Source organism: Hippoglossus hippoglossus, chromosome 23, assembly GCF_009819705.1.
Source record: "Hippoglossus hippoglossus isolate fHipHip1 chromosome 23, fHipHip1.pri, whole genome shotgun sequence".
NCBI lineage: Eukaryota > Metazoa > Chordata > Actinopteri > Pleuronectiformes > Pleuronectidae > Hippoglossus > Hippoglossus hippoglossus.
Window position 1 is genome coordinate 9,868,431 of NC_047173.1, and position 19,930 is coordinate 9,888,360.

At 41.7% G+C, this 19,930-nt stretch overlaps 1 protein-coding gene across 5 annotated transcripts in view; it reads left to right on the top strand.

Annotated features, from left to right (window-relative positions):
* The window catches only part of grm8a (glutamate receptor, metabotropic 8a), a 217,486-nt gene that overhangs the window by 154,181 nt on the left and 43,375 nt on the right, over positions 1-19,930 (top strand). For all 5 annotated transcript variants that reach the window (XM_034578406.1, XM_034578404.1, XM_034578408.1 and 2 more), the window contains exon 7: positions 17,427-17,630. In XM_034578406.1, the coding sequence (XP_034434297.1) occupies positions 17,427-17,630 (204 nt within the window). The remainder of the gene's footprint in view (positions 1-17,426; positions 17,631-19,930) is intronic.

Here is a 19,930-nt window from a genome sequence, read left to right on the forward strand (position 1 = left end):
AGAGTTGGGTCAGACGAGGTGTTTTAACTCCACGTATATTCAGCAGGGGCTTGTAAATTTTACCTTCCCAAAAATTTGGCAGGTGGTCAGTTATAATTGGTGTTTTCTCAGCCCCGCAGCACATCAAATAGATGCTTTCTTCTAGCTCAGTGTCATTCTCTGCTTTTGATTCAAAACAAGGACTTGATAAAAATGCATCAATGAGTTTCCAGCTCATGAAATCCCAGAGCCGTCTTGTTTTTTTTCCCCCACATCGCCCATATTTTCACACCAGTTTAGTTTACCCCATAGACTGAATATAAAGATGGACAACACGTCTCCATCTGCCTCTGTTGTATGAAAAAAGCGAAGCCAAAAAGTTCTGGAAACGGTTGACGCCATCTTGCGCTTTGGACATCTTTACGTCCGGAATCTGCGCAGTGGCGATCGAGATGTGGAGCTACGGTATCAAGGTCCCGCCCAAACACAAGCTCGACCAATCACCAGTCGGTCTCAGCTGTCGATCTTGCAGCTTCACCCCGTTTTTATAGCATCAAATAATTCATCATTGTAGGAAGAAATACTTAAAGAACTACTGCTTTTGGTTTGGTTGTCTGCCATCTGCTAACATGGAGGCGGCGGGCCCTGTACTCCAGCCAGCCAACAGGGGGCGATCAAGACAATTTGGCTTCACTTTCGTCGTCCATCTTTGTAAGCAGTCGACGCTTCACCTTAAAACTCACCTGTGTTTCTGGGCTTTCGCTGTTGCTCCGGCCAACAAATGTCTGTGCAGATCTACCACATCCCTGTGGATTGTCTGCGGCTTCATTGGCACATCCTGGCTGAGAAAATGTGTCAGCAGGGAGAAGCCCGGCGCTTTAATTAGTGTGTATATTATAGAGTGCACTGTTGCTTCTAATAGGTACCCTCAGAGCCCAGATCACAGAGGCTGTTAGGCTCCGAGGAGCAATACAACTCAACAAGAACAATTGTTTGTGTACTCAAAGCTAAGAGAAATTAGATAATGGCTGGGGTCTGTGCTCGTGGATATGTGTAGTGAATATGTGTGTGTCTGTGCTGTAATAATCACCTCTTTCTGTCATTTTGTGTGTGTGTGGAGGATTCCTGCTTCGACCCTCATTTCGCTTCTATATCAAAAAGCTACAGCTTGTTATTTTACACAAGGCCGAGCACCGCTGCTGATGTGTAACCTCTGCATCTTGTTCTCTCTCTCTCTCTCTCTCTCTCTCTCTCTCTCTCTCTCTCTCTCTCTCTCTCTCTCTCTCTCTCTGCGCGCATCATCTAGACAGTGCTGTGTGTGCACTTTCACAGTACCTACACCTTCCACTGGCAACACAACAAGTGTCACACGTACAGCAGAGGTAGCTACGTCATCTGCTGTCACCTGCACGTCTGTCAGTGGTCACAGACATAAGACAGTTTAGGCTCTGCGGGACCTCTGCTGCTGCGTCACGGTGCTTATATAGTAATAATAACTTTATTTGTGGCACTTACAAAGTGAAAAAATTACTATAATAAAAGGGAAGCAATTCAGTTCAATTTCCAGACCAATCAGGTCAAGACCTTAAAATGTATAGAGAAACCCAACTGTTCCCACAATGAGAAACGCTTCAAAACTCCCCCAATAAGTGGAAGGAACGGTGAAATTAGTAAAGAGGGGAGAGAAGAGAGAGGGGGGGGGGGGGGAGACCAGGAACAGTGTAGCCATCACAGTTAAGCTCTGTCAGACTGGTTGTTGTAATGGAAATCATATACTTCAGTTGTACCTTGGCATCATCAGGCACTTCTGCCTTTTAATCGCAATGACCAAAAAGCCAAACCTGAGGGTACGCTGAGGCTAAAGGTAAATCTGATTGGCTGCTGGCTATGAGCGCATGTCACAGCGGGTATTCCCCTCGGCTGACGTCTGCCATTAGTTCACATAATTAGGTTTGTAAGGGCTGTGACTCCCATTGACTGTCGATTACCGGCCACGGCATCTGTGCATGTGGGCGTGTACGTGTCGACGGCCCGGTGGTCGTGCGACAGAGTCCATTAATTCCAAGTGGGGAGGTTCGCGACCTCCAAGTCATCAACACGGGAACCAATCAACAGACTGCTGCTCAAGGTCGCCGTGGTGACACAGCTGACGGGAGCATGTGGAAGTGGGTGTGATTATTGCATATGATTGGGCTGAGGAGGGGGGGGGGGGGGATAGAAAGCTAGATGCCAACAAGTGTAAGAAATGATGTACAAATTAGAGACAAAATGAAAATAAAATAGTATGTAAATGTAAAGTTTGTTGAATAGAACACACTTGGTCATCTTCACCCTTGACAATCAACAACAAATACAAACAGCAGCAGAATGTGATCAATACCAGAGGTGGGACATTTTCTGTCCAGTAAAATTAGTCCAAACTTTATTTCACTCCTCTGACCAGTCTCCAGATCATTTATTTCACTAAAACCAGCACGACTGCGATTTGAAGATACACCATGTCCTGTCAGTGTTGTAATATTGTATATTATACACGATAAGAGATGATATCATGTGATTGCTGCCACATTATGCTCCATGTGGTTCATGACACAATGGATGTAATTTTTCTAACATACAGTAGCATTCTACTGAGGTGGAGCTACTTTAACTATTTCATGTTCTCATTTTTATATAAGACAGAAGTTTTGTGTTCTTTCAATTAATAATATTGTATCAACATATAGATATTGAATACATTGTACTTTAAGCACTCAGTCAATGAGTCTCTTAGCAGCGGTGCAAAAATGTGTTAGTTTAACTGTAATAATCGACCTTTAAGAGATAAAGAAAGTGAATTCCTGAATACACGTCAAACCACTGAATCCCGTCTCACGGTGCAGAGCAGTTGTTTACTCTTCTCTGATGCTGAATGAGCGTGTCAGCGTTTCATCAGTCCGTCTGCAGCCTCTGCTTCCTTTCACCAACACTCATACATCATCTTCAAGACGTTTTACTGTCTCATGCATTCGTCTTTCAATCCCACCTGCAATATATTCTTTTCACCAGGAGTTAGATGGAGCTGAAGCGTATTTTGCAGACATGTATACCCGGTGCTCACAGACCGTATTGTAGTTTTACATGATTTCCTCAAAGAGTGCATGTGCAGTTTTTTCAGGTAGTGCAGCTAAAACCAGTGAGACTGGATATCTGTTCTCTAAAATTAATATTAATGATTCATTCACACCATGTTACTGCAACTTTCATCCTTCATCATTTCACAAAAGAAGAAAGCGAATCGAAGGCGCTCAGACTTTTTCAGGCAGGTCTCGTGTGCTCGTAGAAGCCCGTCACCCGGGACGGCTCCCGACACCGGAATAAACCTCTCCTCGGATGAAAGTGCGCAGTCAGGTAAAACTGATGCCCGAGGAAAAGCTGACGGAAGCAGACATCCAGATCACAGATAAGCCTACATGCACACTTTACATGCTCGCAAACACCGATGCGCCCTGCAGTGGCGGCGGATGAAATCGTGAATGGGTGCACACGCTGCGATTCAATTAATGTGAGACTTTGACACCTGATCCTCGGATCTCGCCGGTTTTGTTCTTATAAAGATAAAGGTTGATATTTGATACACTCTTCACACGATCTTATTCTCCTCCTCACGCACATCCAAACACATGTTTTAACAGGTCCACTAACAGAATTGGCAGTGAAGTAAAATATTAACTTTTTATTACTGAAGAACATAAACTAGAGTCTTGGGGTTTTACTGCACTGCAATGATTGGCTGAAATATAAATCAGAGAGCATAAAATGCACGACAGATCTCCAGGGTCCACTCGTCCCGGAGTAATCTGATTGGATTTTCGGTGGTCGGACCGGATCAAATCTTGAAAATGGATTGCATCACTGGATTCAATTTACAGTATGTGATTTGGTGGGATTTAGTAGGATCCTAATAAAATGATCATCCTGATCTCAGCTGAAAGGTGGATTCAGGGAGGATTTCAGGAAGAAACTGTGACAAAACCTGAAAATTGGGGAAAACATTGGGTCGGGTCTGGGAAAAAGTAAAAAAAAAAGAAGGGGCCAAACATGAAGGCCCATCCACACACACACACTGCGTAACATCGGCTCATCGACACATCCAGTCCACCAGGGAAAAGCATTGGTTGTGACAGGAGCTCCAAGCCTCAGGTACAAAGAGGAATTAAAGTGCAACATGTTGTTGTTGTTACACTGTCGGCTGCTCTTTTTTCTATGTCTTTCGAAGGAATGATACCAACATGTTGTCTTTCTTTTTCTTACCTTCACTCATCTCAACTTCTCTCTTAACTCTTTACATTTTCTTTTTTAGTCAGACTTAAATATAAAGGGCTTTATTGGCGTGATTGTGATATTGATTGGTATTTACAAAGCAGTGGATGAATACTGAAAACAACTTGAGAAATTATTTTTTATTCAGAGCATAACAAATACTGGAATCTATCTATCTATCTTTCTATCTTCACTGTTTTTAAATGGTGGCCAATATCTACAGTCACTACATCTTGAACAAAGCAGACTGTATAATCAACAATCTGTTTTATTATTTAATTTCTTTTGTACATTTATTTTAAGGTTGAGTGTTACTTTAGCGATTAATTTTTTTATTAGGTGACAGAAACTGTTGCTAATATTACTGTCCTCATAAATCCTCTGTGCTCATTGGGGGTCAAATATAATAAACTTGTTAAACTACATCTTCAGCCACTTCAGCGTCACCCTCTTAGCCTCCTCTTCCTCGCTCCTCCCTCACATTGTCTCATTTATATTCCTACGATTACTTGTCATCACTCCCATTGATATGTTCTCGGCCGAAATTAGATTGTTCACACGGTCACGGAAAAAATTAAATCCGCTGTAATGTTTTAATTTATTTCGCCATAAATGTGGCAAATAAAAGGAAGCTGGATGTATAAACGATCCAGACTTTTAAATCAGTGCTTACATTTACATTTGCAGTCCGTGAATAGAAGACCAACTAATATGAAGTCATTATGGCAACAAACACTGTGCTTTTACTTTGAAGACAAATAGCCCAATGGGAAGTGATTCTGCGAATGTTGTTGCCATGTCATTAGCTGACGCTTTTATCAAAAAGGACTTTCGATAAGTGCATTCAACCATGAGGGTACAAACCCAGAACAGCAAGAATCATGTTGGTACATTAGCTTCAAAAAAGATAAACTGCAAAGTGCTACATGTGAGTGCAACAACATCAGAGTTGACAATGGTTATTAGACCATCACCTCCTTAACCAAACTGTTGTTCTCTACTGAACGGTGCGCTCTAACTTCCTTCCTACTTAACAGGCGAACACAGAAGATTATCAAGCATTTACCCTTGTGCACAAACACATGTCGGTTGGTTGCAAATAGAGCAAATCCTAATGAGGTTGATGGGGCAGGAGAGTTATTAGGCCAGCGGGCTGGATAAACTGTTGCGTCCCCAGTGAAAAGGCCTTAGGGTCGAACAGACGTAAAGACACAGACAAACACAGATGGAGAGCTTGATGGACAATTAGAGGCAGACAGGCACGGGCGGACGGATTTCAGCCTGTGAGACTGCTCGTTACAGACAGACGGTTGTTTATGACTCTGTGAGGCAGCATTAATATTCAGTAGGCAAGTGAAATGATCCTTTTTTTATCTATTTCCTAGTCGCACAGATGAGTCTGTGTTTGTATGACTGATAGCTGAGATGCATTCAAACAAATCAAAGGATGAATGAGAAGTGTCTTGTCTTACACAGAAAAACTCGGATTACATGGAGCGTCTTGCTTTACATTTTGGCGCCCATGTTATCAGGTGAGAGCGGCCACACTGCCCCCGCCTATTTAGGAAATGTTTCACTTCCTGTACCTGTATCAAAGTAAAAGAACTGTAGTGTTTCTGTAGACTGAATACACGTATTTGTGTTAACCAGGCTTTTATTGTGGAATATTTGCAGGACCTGTCGTTGACATAATATGTCTGAACAGACGTCTATTTAAACTTCATCAGGTCGTATCTTTGTCGACATACTTGTTTACAACTTACAGAGTAAAGTTTTATCACAGCTGATAAGAATGACGACCGAAGCTATGAAACTAGGAGCTATGTTTTAACTGTAATTTGCCCTTTTGTTAGATTCCATGGTATTTGTATCAGTACTTAAGGATGATTGAAGGGAAAATAGCCTCTTGCCCCAACGTCTTTAGAAAAATACAACCCTACTGACAGTATTATGAGCCGGAGCCGCATTTATCACTTTGTTTACGTCGGTCTTTCCTGTCTCAGATTGTGCGAAATCGGTATTCAAATAAAAAATGTGTTGCAGGCGCTTGTGGATATTTGTGCTTCTCTGTCGTCGGAGCAAACACAAATCTTGGAGGGGTTGTCGCGGGTGAAAGAAAACAAGAGCTGCTACACTGTTATTTCAAAGTTGGTCCCCTCTTCAAGAAATACCCGCTTTAGCCTCAGGTGCGTTTCTCCACCGTCTCCCCCCTCTCTTCCACTCTTCTGTTGTTTCTCTTGTTTCTCTCAACCTCCCCTTCCACGAACCTCCTTTCTATTTATCACCTCTCGTTCCCGCTTCTGTTTAGATGTCTTTAGTCCACCCTTCTGTCTTATTGGATCCAATTTTCTCCCTCTCTCCTCTGACTATTGTTATCACGCGCTTTCCCTGCCTCCTCTCCCGTCTCTTTTTGTTCCATCTCTCACCCTTCTCTTTTGTCTGTGCGTGAGGGTCTGCAGGTATTTGTGCTTGCTCAAGAGTGGGAAGATGGGAGCGCCGCTGACATAAAACACCCATTCCCTCCGTGACACAAATGAGATTTCTTGTTTATTTGTTCGTATAAAAGCTGTGCAGGAGAGAGATTACGCAAACAGCGGAATGACAAAATTGAAATTGAGAAAAAAAAGTTGACGGCATAGCGAGAGGACGAGCCGGTGAGCGTAGCCAAGTTGTGCCAGGACAGTGATTCAGCATAATATAAATAATGACTAATGAATAATTTATATAAGCTCTGTGTACCCTCGGTAGAGATATATAGCCGTAATAATGCAGAGATGTAATATATATTAGCCACATATGTCAGTGGCATCACATTATTCATGAAAAGTGGAGTACCGCAGCGATAAAGCAGAAAACATTCCGGCTGCGGTCTGATGGGAGGTGTGAGGAGAGGAGGGAAAGTAGATTGAGGAAGAGGATAAGAAGGCAGAGATTTAAACATTACACCCACCATTAAAAAGAAAATATGATTTATTAGAATCTATATTTTTACTTTCAGACACAATTTCTATTAGTAATATTATTATTGTATTCAGCAAGCTGATTGCTGAGACCTGGGGACGATACACGATTTGGCAAAAGCAAAAAGAAGTCTGGTGGTAATATTGGTTTTAAAGAGTAATTTAACACCTGAATAAAAAGTGTTGCTCCGCTGAGTTTTGTTTGAAAGGTAAACATTTTTTTCGATAATCTTTGCCCAGAAATCACATGACTGATGGGTGTGGTCAGAAGTGATGTCACAGTGTACTGACACGCCTCTAGGTTCAATTCTAAGTTTCCGCAACAAGGTGTGAAGTTAAAGCATAGTTAGACCAAAACAAGATTTTCAGGCGGTGTTAAGTTGATCTTTACCTTCAAATACCTGAGGCTAACATGTGATTGATCGCCACCTGGTGGCTGGCTGCTGTATAGCTTATAAATCCTGCCTCCTCCATGTTAGTGAATGGGACATGGGCCAAACTGCCAAAATCGCCGAATTTTGACTTAGTAAAAATGTTTGTTACGTCCACTGTTTTCTTTTGTACTTCTTTTGATTAATTGCATATATAAACAATTTTCAATTTACATAGTAATCACTTTTACCTGATCATCACCTAATGCAGAGCTTTAGATATTCTAAAGCAGCAAAGTACCTGATAGGGGCTTTCACACACACCTAGTTTGGAACATCAGCGTTTTCCGGACCTACGAGAACAGTTGAGTCCAAATAGAAGACGTGGTCTCAGTCCAGATCAAACTTAATTTTGAGCTTGTGTCACATTTTGCCCCTGAAGTTAGTGATGCTAGTTGAAATGTACGATATTACCGTGGGAACAGAATGAATGGATTTAAGTGGTTAATTCGTTTCCTCCATTAAATGGAAAGACTACTAACCGCCTAATTGAAAGCACCCGACATCATCTCTAAACCAATCATTGTCAAGTGTAGGTAGACACAGGCCACTGAGGTCATGACAACAGGGCGTATGCATCTAATGCAAAAGTCTTTGACATTTTTTAAATTACAATGTGAACCAGATCTAATGTAAACAACACAACAAAGACAGGAACCTTGGCCCACACTTTCATGTGTGAAAACTCCCTGACACCAGTCTCCCACATTGCAGCAATAGTAAGAGCCACATTTGACTAAGAAATGAAAATACCACTGAAGTGGTAAAAAACAAGAATTTTCTTTGTAGAAACTTCTCCAATTATTTGTTCCGTCTTAAAACCAACCTTTGAACTAACTCCTCTCACAAAGTGCCTCTTTATCTTCTAGCTGGAAAACTGATTTATTGCAGCAACATATTCTGAAGGTTGATGCTCGTCTTGTTGACAGATTTTCTTTTTTTCCCCCCACACTTGTATTTTATTGACCTGGCCGTTTGCTCGACGCACATACAATAATACAAACATACAAACAAACACTCTCCGGCTGAATGATATTCAAATGATATTGGACATTGATCTCTGATTCTATGCACACACCAAATTTAGGCACCAATTATGGACACGCTGGCACACACACTCACACATTTGAATGCAATGGCTGGTATTTGTGCAGCGGTGTATTGACATAACCCTCGGCTTCACCGCTCTCTTGTCAAATCATGTAGAGCAGAATCTCTGTCTGATGCTCATTTCCTATTCTCCCTTATTGATTATTAATTTCTTTCCTGGTAGATTAGCCCTGAAGCCAACAGAAAGCCAGACGAGTGTGGTTTTAACAAGAGACCTGTGTGTGTGTGTGTCTCTGTGTGTGTCAGGAGGGCTCTTCCCACATTTCATGTTGTGATATATGAAGCGAAAACATAGTTAATCAAAACAGATGCGTGTGTATATATTGTTATCACAGTGATTTATTACATACATGACATGTGACGCGGGGGCAGCGTCTCCCTATCCTGTCATCTCATGTTTGATTAATAAGGTAAAAGCAAATTAAGCAACATTTGTGGAAATGTATTCATCCCCATTTGAATTGAGTTTGCAATTGTTCAGTAATTCATCTAATCTGCATTTTAAACAGGTAAAAAAAAATGTGTATGTATGTATACGTGAGCACGGCTGAGAAAACAAAAATGGACAAGAAGTGAAAGAGGACAATCTTCTCTTCGGCGGGGGAGAACGAGGGAACCGAATGTTCTCATAATTGAAGTTTAATTAAGGAGCTTGTCCGAATCATTAGTCTGTCTGTCATCCGTGGTGCCATCAATCACTCGGCGTGTAAAACCTGGCTGGCACGCTGGTCCATGAAGGCATCCATCAAGGCACTTAGCCAGTCAGCATTCTTGTATTAGCCTCACCTCGCTGCCTCGATGCACTGCTTTGTGTTCGTCTTGGACACGCCGTCGCTTCACGAGTGAGGCATTATGTTTTAGAGGCTTCTCTCGCTAATCTCATCGCAGAGCCTCCTGATAAACGACCCGCGGGCGCGACTCCAGTGTTGGCGGCTAAACAAATGTTTGCTTGACCTGACATCATGACGGCGGGGGGGGGGAGATTGAAGACGCAGCCTCCTGTAATGGAACATATTGCGATTTTATTTCTTGCTCAGTCAGAGTAAAACAGAACTTACTGCATCCAGATAATAAAGTCTGCACTGCAGACTGCACTACCACTGAACAAGGTACTTAACATAGTGGCTAAAACCAGCAGACTGAGGCTCCCAGGTTGGAATGTGATGAGATGTTTCAAGGTTAAACGGCCATAACGGAGGGGGATACAACTGCAGGGACATATTTCTAGTTTGTATTGATACACAATGAGAAGTAATTGGTTTATATAAAGTTGCTCTACTCAAGAGTTGAAAAAGCAACTTGCGGAACTTGTTTCTTGTGTAGATTTGGTTCTTTATAGTTTTATCAAAGTTACCTCGTCGCTGTGTGGTTACACAGAATGCAGGCGTGTGCAGGGACGCTGCTCGGGCATTCAAGTTTCAAGTACTTGTGAGGGACTCCAACAACAAAGACTCAGAAGACAGCTTGTGTGTGTGTGTGTGTGTGTGTGTGTGTGTGTGTGTGTGTGTGTGTGTGTGTGTGTGTGTGTGTGTGTGTGTGTGTGTGTGTGTGTGTGTGTGTGTGTGTGTGTGTGTGTGTGTGAGAGAAACAACTATATATATATCTGTAGAAGAAAAAGACATCCTGGATAAAATATGTATATATCTATGGCTCTCTGCTGGCAACTTGTCCAGGGTGCCCACTTCCTGCCCAATGTCAGCTGTGATTGGCTCCAGCCTCCTCTTTGACCCTCAGAGGATAAGCGGTATGGATGGATCTAACATGTGCATTGTTGTTGAAGTGCAAGGTTGGTGTCAACCTGTTGTTTAAGCGATTTAGGCAGAGGTCCATTTCAAAATGCATTCTTCACTTTGAATGAAAATCACCACATCTTCATCTACAAAGGTCTCAGCTGCAGGACTCTTACCTTTTGTCAACCAAAGACCTTCAAGTTGACATTTTCTTGTTGGCATTTAAATCCACAGGTGACTGGATGTACAAACAGCAGCTTATCTCACTTTCACATAAAAACTTTCATCATGAAATCACTTTTGAACAAAGTTTTCTTCCGCGCCCGTGGCTTTTATTAAGCACAACCCGAGATGACTAACGCGTTTGTAAAGATCTAGAAACAGATCACAGCAGCCGGCCGGTCCGCGTGCCTCTGGAGCGAGAGCAAATAATCATCCGCGAAAAACATGGAAATGACTTGGAGGCAGATAAGGAGATGATTGCATCCTCATGAAGTTTTGGGGTTTTTAGATTATTCTTTTTTTCTTCACGAGACATGAAAGTTGCTGTTCATCTCTTTTTCAAATGATTTTTCATGCAAATCGTCCCGAAACAAGCAGCCGACTAAGGAAGCTGCCTGTAGACTTCAGCGTCATTAGAGAAGCAGGATTTAATTCAAAAGCTGCTGGCTGGAAAATAAATTAGAGTGTAATGTGTGTAAGATAGACAGGGTTCATATTAATACACAAGCATTTCATCCATCCATCTCTGTCTCTCCATCCTAAACTCTACCCCTTGTTATTGCTTCACACAGCAATAAAACACACGGCAGCATTGTGATGAAGAATGAATATTATTTTTAGGCATTCAAATACTCCGTTAAATATGAGTCTGTATTTTGCACCTGCACAAATTACCGTGCAAAGATGAAGAGGATGAATTTGTGGCCGCTCCACCGACGTGACGAGCTGTTCCCGGCTGCCGACAATGGGCAGACACATCCAATAAAAGCCTTATTGTATTGTACTCACACACTCAGACAGAAACACTCGCGCCCCGGTTACATTTCCTGACGCAATCCCAGGAAACAGAGACAGAGTGTTTTCCCAGTTAGCAGCGCTCATAACAGCGCCAGCCGTTTAACCGTCTCAGGGCACGATTGCATTTGCTTGCGATATGTGCCGATCAATGATGCATCGTGTCGTTTCACTTCTTGTAAGATGAGCAGAGGAGAAATTGTCATCACCTCTGACATTTTGAACTATGACACAAAGTGCTGAGCTGTGTCGTCCCCTTTCTGTGAATGGAAACATACACACGTGCTGAATGCAATCAAGTGCGAACCTCTACTGATGCGTCAGGGAAAAAGAGATGGGAAAACACACATTGGCTTTGTAAACACAAATCTGATTTCAAATAATGACTGCGATCAGCGATGCGGTATTCACGATTTAGTTTTTAAAGGTCAAGGCAAATTATTGTATTGATATTTTTATGTTGATGTTCTTGTCGTCTGGAACACATCATGTTCTCTCTCTCTCTCTCTCTCTTCAGTTTACTTCTCACTGAAAGAGTATTTCAGGGTTTCAGTTAAAGTTTGCATTTCTCTTAATTGAACATTCTAGTTGAATTAAAGTCGATTTTGTAAGTTATATATATATATTTAGTTGTCCCTGACCTTCCTGTGTGTGCTTTGTGTGTCAAAGCACTTTGAATACAAATGTTTAATCACATATGTATATATATAAATAAGTATAGTATTATTATTATACATTTTTTAATTGACCAATATTTTACATAAGTTTCCTGCAGAAATAAAGTGACATTTCTATGAGTGTCTTTTTTGTACTTCCCACTCTGCAATTCCAGCTCTGGACATTTCACAAAGGTTTGAACTGCTGTACAACTATAATAACAATAATTAGCCACTGTTAAAGCCACATTCATGTACATTTTTCATGCTGAGAAAGATTTACTGTATATGAGGTGGAACGTCACACTAAAGCCACCCCTGTGTTGTGTAAATGTACCTCGCTGTGGAAGCATTCACTCATTAATGTCCTGTTTCGCTTTATTTATGGACTATTAGCATAATTATGAGTGTGATTATGGTGGAACATTAGGCATTCTGCTCAAGGGCCCTTTGTGACTGTATCTCTACACAGAATGCTCTGTTCTCACACACTAATACGTCTCGCTCTCTGCTCTATGTGGCACAAATGACCAATTCCCTGGTATTTAAATGCATATTTTTTACCTGTGCTACTGGGATGCAGTGCAATAGAAATATGCCATGTTATTGTTTAAGAGGTTTTAGTGAATACGTGCCGTAGCTACAGGCCGCACTCTGCTCTGATGCTTTAATAGCAATGCAGATGTGAGTGTGCATATGTAATGTGGATGTACAGTGTGTTTATGTACTTGTGTGTGCCTGTGTCACTAGGCTTTCCTATGTGAATTTAAACTTTGATTATAGAATAGAAGTGTCCCAGTAGAGAACTCAGACCTCATGTGATCTGACTCCTGATAAAACAGTGGCATTATCCGTATATTATACCACCTTGTATTATACGGAAATAGACGGATACCATATTTCTAATTGGCTGAGCAAACAAGGCCAAACACAAGATCAAGAGTCTCATTGCCAAAGAGAAACAACTTGTACTGTACATTTTGTTATGCTTCTGTTTTAGCACCTAACCCAGTGGAGGTTATTTATCACACAGCTTGTTACCAAAGATAGTATTTCTTTGTTGTATTAAAAGATTAAGTTCTCAACTGCAACAACAATGTAAAATGCAATAGGAATTGAACTTCTCAATAGAAGAATCCACAACCTAACCCCATATATACCCCAGACTGGGAAACGTACAGTTTGAATCTGTTTCATACCGTCAGTCAGATCTGTGTCTTTCCCAGTTCTATTCTCATCGATATAATTTGTAACTTGCCACATTGTTGTATTATAAGGAAATACGGGCTGGGAACACCAAAATGAAAAAAAACTACAAGAGCCACAACGAGGTGTGTGACAACAGAGAGGCACATGGTGAAGCTGGATGCAGTCTTAACTGAGATGGGTCTGGTCCAGTTTCCTTCAGTTCTGCATGGATCTGAGTCCCAGAGTGTTTAAATAAAAGGCTTGCGTGTCTCAGTTCTGTTACTGCTGCATCCCCCGATATACACACACTGTGATGGGGATAGAAGTTTAAGTTTAAATTCTTTAATCCACATTAAGCACACCTCAGTTATTTCAGTCTATATCCTAAATGCTAGATTTGTACTGTTTTAATTGCTGCTCCACTTAGATTAAAGTGCTGGAACAAATCCCAGCGTCAACCTCCATAAACTCTTTATAGTAAATATATAAAATAATAATATGATTTGGCTTTGAAGTTAGCAAACCGGGTGTGTAGCGAGTATTTTAAAAGCTTGTGAGAAATTTGCTCTCCTTTTTTCAGCGACTATTGAGATGTGAGCGTGTGAAACTCAAAATGTTGAGCAGGTTGTCGCCCAAGGGTTGAACAAATCTACGGGTAAATAAATGACAGTTATGTGCACCTGTTTTTTAAATTTCATCTACAATTTAAAGGTGATGCATTAACCAACATGGAGAACTCTGATGAGCAACAAGTTATGTTCATGCCTGTTGCTAGGAAACAACTCAGTAGATTGTTTTATTTTTTCCACCCTCAGTCTCGGTCTGTTGCTTTAGAATACAGGTCGTATTTCACACGTACATTTTTTTTCTCACTCGTAGCCTCCTGGTTCTACCACCCAGCCTGCGGTCATGAAATCATTACTGTATCGCATCAGTGCAGCCGGCTATCGAAGCTACAGTCAGTAATCTGCAGGTACAGGAAGAAAAGACGCAGATTAATATCTTCAGATTGGACGGGGAGGAGCTGCCCTTTGGTGCAGTGGCTTTTACTGGTTATCATAGGAAGAGAGAGTGATCATACAGGAGTGAGGGACATGGTGCTGCAGCAGATGAAGTGCTGTTAAAACCGGGAGAAAAAGTAAAGCAGATATCCCATCATACCTGACAGTGAGTGTGTTTGTGTGTGTGTATGTGGCTGAACCATACTGATGTACACAATGTGCTGGAAGGAGCAATTTTCAAAATATATTCAATGATGTGTGGCTTTGAATCAAAGCTATAGAGCTAACAGTAAGCGAGGAATGACTTAAATGTGCTTCTTAGTGAATCAGGAATTGGATGCCAGACATATAATTGGCCCCTCTGTGTAAATTGTGGCCCCTTTATGGCCCCAGATTTACAAAACTCCTAGATCTACTGTAACAGATGTAGCAGTAGTTCACTGTTGAGAGAGAGAGAGTTGTACTTTCCTCTTGTTCTCTACTCCTTTTTCTCTCTCTGCCAAACACACACACTGAATGTGCATCTGCCTAAAGACACACACACACACACACACACACACACTGAATGTGCATCTGCCTAAAGACACACACACAGACACACACACACAGAGCAGCCACAGCTCTGTTATCCAGGGATTCAGTGGAGATGAGTTCTGTGATGAGTCCGACATCGTGATCAACTGCTTGGTTGGACCACATGGCTCGGAGACACTGCTGACTCACCTCCTACTGGGGCTCCCTCCCTCTCTCTCGCGCGCGCGCACACACACACACACACACACACACCATCACCACAACAAACACAGGCACGCATACAAAGCACCTGAGAGCCGTCTATAACTGTGGAGCGGGTTTCATTCTCAGGACCCCATTAATTCCTTATAGATGCTGATATTGATTGAGGGGGCTGCGCTCTGCTCTTGTTAATTCAACTCGGCGCAGATGGATTTTGATTCCATTTGTGTTGCCTGAAGGTGACTGCTGCTCGTAAGAAAAGGGTGAATAACGCCAAGGGAGCGGCAGCACGGGGATGGGGAACCAGACGGGAAGAGAGGAGGGAGAGAGGGAATATGAAAGAGTGAGGATGAGAAGAAATGGGAGGAAAACATAAAAGATAAGAAACAGCACAATTAGACGGAATACATTACAAAGGGATGGAGACAAGTGAAATAATTATAGGGACACGAAGGAAAGACAATGAATGTGTGATGTTTCTAATGGGGTTCCACTCCTTGAGCTTTTTGATGAAAAACAGAGGAAATGAATGTCATCATCAATTGCTGATTCCCCACTTAATGCATCAAGGAGGTTTTATTTTCACTCTGTTCTCTTATGATTAGCTCATTATGCTAATGAGCCATTGCACAAAACCCTCAGTAAATTATATTTTGGAGGTTATTTGTGCGCTTACGTACGTGTGTGTGTCATGCATGTGTAAGTGGCTCTTTCAGTGTGTATGCATGTATACTATACTATATGTTTCGTCAAAAGCAGAAACACCACTCATTTTTATTCTATTGCCACTTTATAAACTTTAACAGTTTTTCAGTCAAGAATTATGCAGTTCAAAGATAAACCACAACATTTTAAGTATAACTTGACCCTTAAGTTTTGGCTAAAGTTTCTCCCTCAAAAGAAGCCTTCACATCACAGTGCTCAAACCCCCGCACACAAGCTGTGTCCAAATTCATGGGCCGCCCCTTCAGAGGACGCAGTCTACCGAGCTCATGAAGACCATGTCCTTCGTAGACCACAAAGGCCGAACTGAAAGGAAACACTTTGGTCTACAGAGGCTTTCTGTGATCGGCGTCACCAGCTCGCCCTGCCCTTATTGCTGTTGCCTAGCAACAGAGCTGAAACTGGACATGACAACAAAGTTTTCATGCCCCTTTGTTTTTTTTAACGTGTACAATGATCAGTTTGGTTGATTTTTAAGCAGGATTGTCTTGGACGACTCGTAACTTGCCGTAAATGCAATGAATCCTGGGAAAGGTTGGGCTGGAAAGGATCCTCCCGTTGGAGCCTTTGTTTCATGGGGATGAAAGTACGAATTTCTCGGCCTCATTTGAAGGAGCCTTCGAAATGGGGTTGAAGCAACTTTGTATATTTAAATATTATGACGTAGAGATTTCCCAAATGGTCGACTCTACGTAAGCATTGGCCCTGCAAGGTCCCAGACAGTTTGAAACTCCCAGTGGTGTTAGTAGCCAGGTTCAACACATAAATATAGATATTTTATAAATGTAGTCATAAATGTAATAATATAACATTAATGTGTTATATAATTTAGTTTACAGCAAAAAAAACCCATTGTAATGAAAAGGAAAAATACAGTAGTCACAGCACCGAGCTTCTTTGTTCACTCTGACAAGTAACAAAATTAACATTTTGCATTCGGTCAAATCCTAGAATATAACTGCACAAGACAAATTGTCCTCTACTCAGACTTGTGACACGAGTTACAATGAGGACAAAGTCTCTTTTGTCGCCTCTGAACGATTTCTTACCTTCCCCTCATACAAGGAAACGCCATTATCCGTGCCTCAGAAGATGTAAAGGAGGAACATGTTGTTCTTTCCTCGCTAACTTTGCTACCAGGGTGACAATGGATTGAGCGGAGTTATTTGTCATTGTCAGGCTGAGTGCCCCGCTGCCTGTCACCATGGTCATCCTCTCTCGCTCCAAGTTCTTCCTCAGTGTTTTCTCGTCTCTCTCTTCATACCACCTTGAAGGTTTTATTTGCTCGACCCCAATTCTTCTTTTTTATTTGTTTCTCGCTCACTGACTCTCATCCCAAACTCTTCAATACTTTCCTTCACTTTCACTGGTCGTGACTTGTATTGTGTCTCACGTCCTCTCTTTTGTACGTTCGTAGCTTTTCCTGACATTGCTTTCTTTATGATGCCTTTGTCACACAGTACTACAACATAGCTGGATCGAGTTTCTTAACATGATGCTGACTTATTCAAAATGTCTCTAACTGCATTAATGCCCTCTGTATATATTTTCTTATTATCTTCCTGTCTAACCATTCATTTTTCCCCTCTTTCAGCTTTAGAAAAAGTCGGTCGGGATTCCAGCTACGAGCAAGAGGGGAAGGTTCAGTTTGTGATGGACGCCGTGTACGCCATGGCCCACGCTCTGCACCGCATGCACCGGGAGCTGTGCTACGGCTACCCGGGCCTCTGCCCGCGCATGGCCAGCAACATCGACGGCAAAGAGCTGCTCAGCCACATCCGTGCTGTCAACTTCAATGGTAAGACTTGCACTGGACTCACTCGACGTCAATGTATTGATTTCACTCTGTGGCTGTTTTTCTTTCACCAGTGGTTCAAGTTAACAATATAGAAATGCAGAATATCTCTTTTTTCATTGAATCTTTTTGGATTTATATGTTTCAATACTGACATTATATATAAAACACCAGAGCAAGATTTGTCTGAATCAATGTTATTGTCGTTGTTTTTGTCAATGAAACACTTAGATCATCACTGTCTTTTTTGCAGGCGTAGAGCGCTAACATACCAACTGCATTTCCCACGATGCATTTCACCTCTGGAGTAATTCATACGATGTCACTGCCGATGAGACGTACATGTCATGTGACATCCGGTCTTAATGGGTGGAATCAAAAAATCTAGCGAATGCTTTTTACTTTATAATGGTATATAATAAAACAATATATATTACAAAACTGTAACACTCATGCCAGTCAGCATTCTCATTAATTTAGAAGAGGACAAATTCGAGGTCCACAACTTTCTGTCACTGTCCAGTAATCCCGTATTTGTTTATCCACCTGACTCGACACTTCCAGCTCCTCTTCAAACAACACTAATCCTGACTCCTCTTGTAATTTGTCTAATCCTCATCAAACACAGTATACGTCGTGTCGCATTTCACCTTCGAAATTAACTTAAGATCTCTTCTGTTTATATTTGCTGACAAGTGGATAAAACCATTTACTCGTTTCCTCCTAACTAATAAGACACCTCATGCTAATATCCTCTTATTAATCCCCTTTTCCCCTTGATGTGCTTATACCTGCTTGTCGGTTGGCCTTTTCATTTCCTGTGTTTTCCCCCCGTCACGTATTGTGTGGAATCTGTAATACCTGCTGGTTTAGAGCGTATGAAAGCGAGAAATACAGAAGAGGAGTCAGTTTGTGAGGATTACAGAAGTGCTTGTCTGATTTTCGTTTTTCCGAGGCGAGACTAGAATGAATGAGTCTGTGAGGGAATGTGTGCAAAATAATGTTGTTTCTTGTGCCGTCCCTTTCTCTGTTGTTTGCAAGAAGTGTCAAACACCGATTCACGGACAGGGACTGATTGCTCTCTGATACTGCAACAGGAGGTTTGTGCTCAGGTGCGTTTCTCTGTTATTGCTCTGCTAGAGGGGAGAGAAATGAACCCATAAGCACAAGGTCAGAAACCATTTACCCCAATGAATCACTCAATCCCTTCGTGCTTACTAAGATTTGCCTCGACACAACATGTGCTGCAACAGTTCCTGGCACCATTTTGAGAGAACATGAAATACCAGATTAGATTATTGAGTTATTGAGGTGGCACATTCCTCAGGATAAAAAGTTACCTACAGCAAAAATCTGAATTGTAATGCAATGTTTCCTTTCATAGTGTCTGTCTGCATTACATCAACAAATTCTATATTTCTATGTACTTGTGCAGTGGCCGTTCTAAACCTGCCTGTTTGGAATCGGCTGTTTATTTGTCCTGTGCTTATTCTCTGCAGCTACTTCAGAATTATTCCTTGTTATAAGTGAGCCCTCCTCAAACAGTTCTACAATATACCGTCACTTTTTATTGCTTGTGTGCAGAGTTTTATATAAAGTTTATGCAGCAGAGTGAAGTTACAAAACTTGTGTTCATCCTACCTGGTTTATACACAGGATATCAAAAATAGCTGATTCTATGAAGAAGATAAGTTGCTGACATAACAGAGATCAGCAGCCACGTCTCCCGTGAATGTCTGTGTCAGTCTGGGATGAAATGAATAAAACAAAATAATCAAAATGATCTGGCACCAATTCTAACCGGCGCTTTGACTGCTGTAGTTTATCTGAAGACGGAGAAGAAGACATGTTCGACTCGGTCCACAGACTGAAGGCACACTGCCACGCCCCCAATCATTGCTCGAAAATGTTATAAATATGTCAAAATCACACCAAATTTGACACGACTCTTCCCTGGGCCATTAACAAAACAAATATAAAGTGAAGCTGATTAGATGAAGGGGTTCACAAGATATGCGAGCCACATACATACAGAGAGAAAGCCAGACAGTTAGATGTGTAATTTACTGTTCAGTGACACCGAAGTCTTGAAATAACTAAGCTGTGAACAACAAGCATCACTCCACATGCAATAAAGCAAAAAGACAGGAAGCATGTGGTAGAAGTGTAATATCTTGTACCCGTCACTTCACCCCTACCAGGGATTTTTGAAGTCACGAAGATGTTCCCTCCTGGGACGTTTCCCATAGAGAACAATCCGCTTCCCTTTGATTTCTTTGCCTCTTTTTTCTTCTCGCGCAATA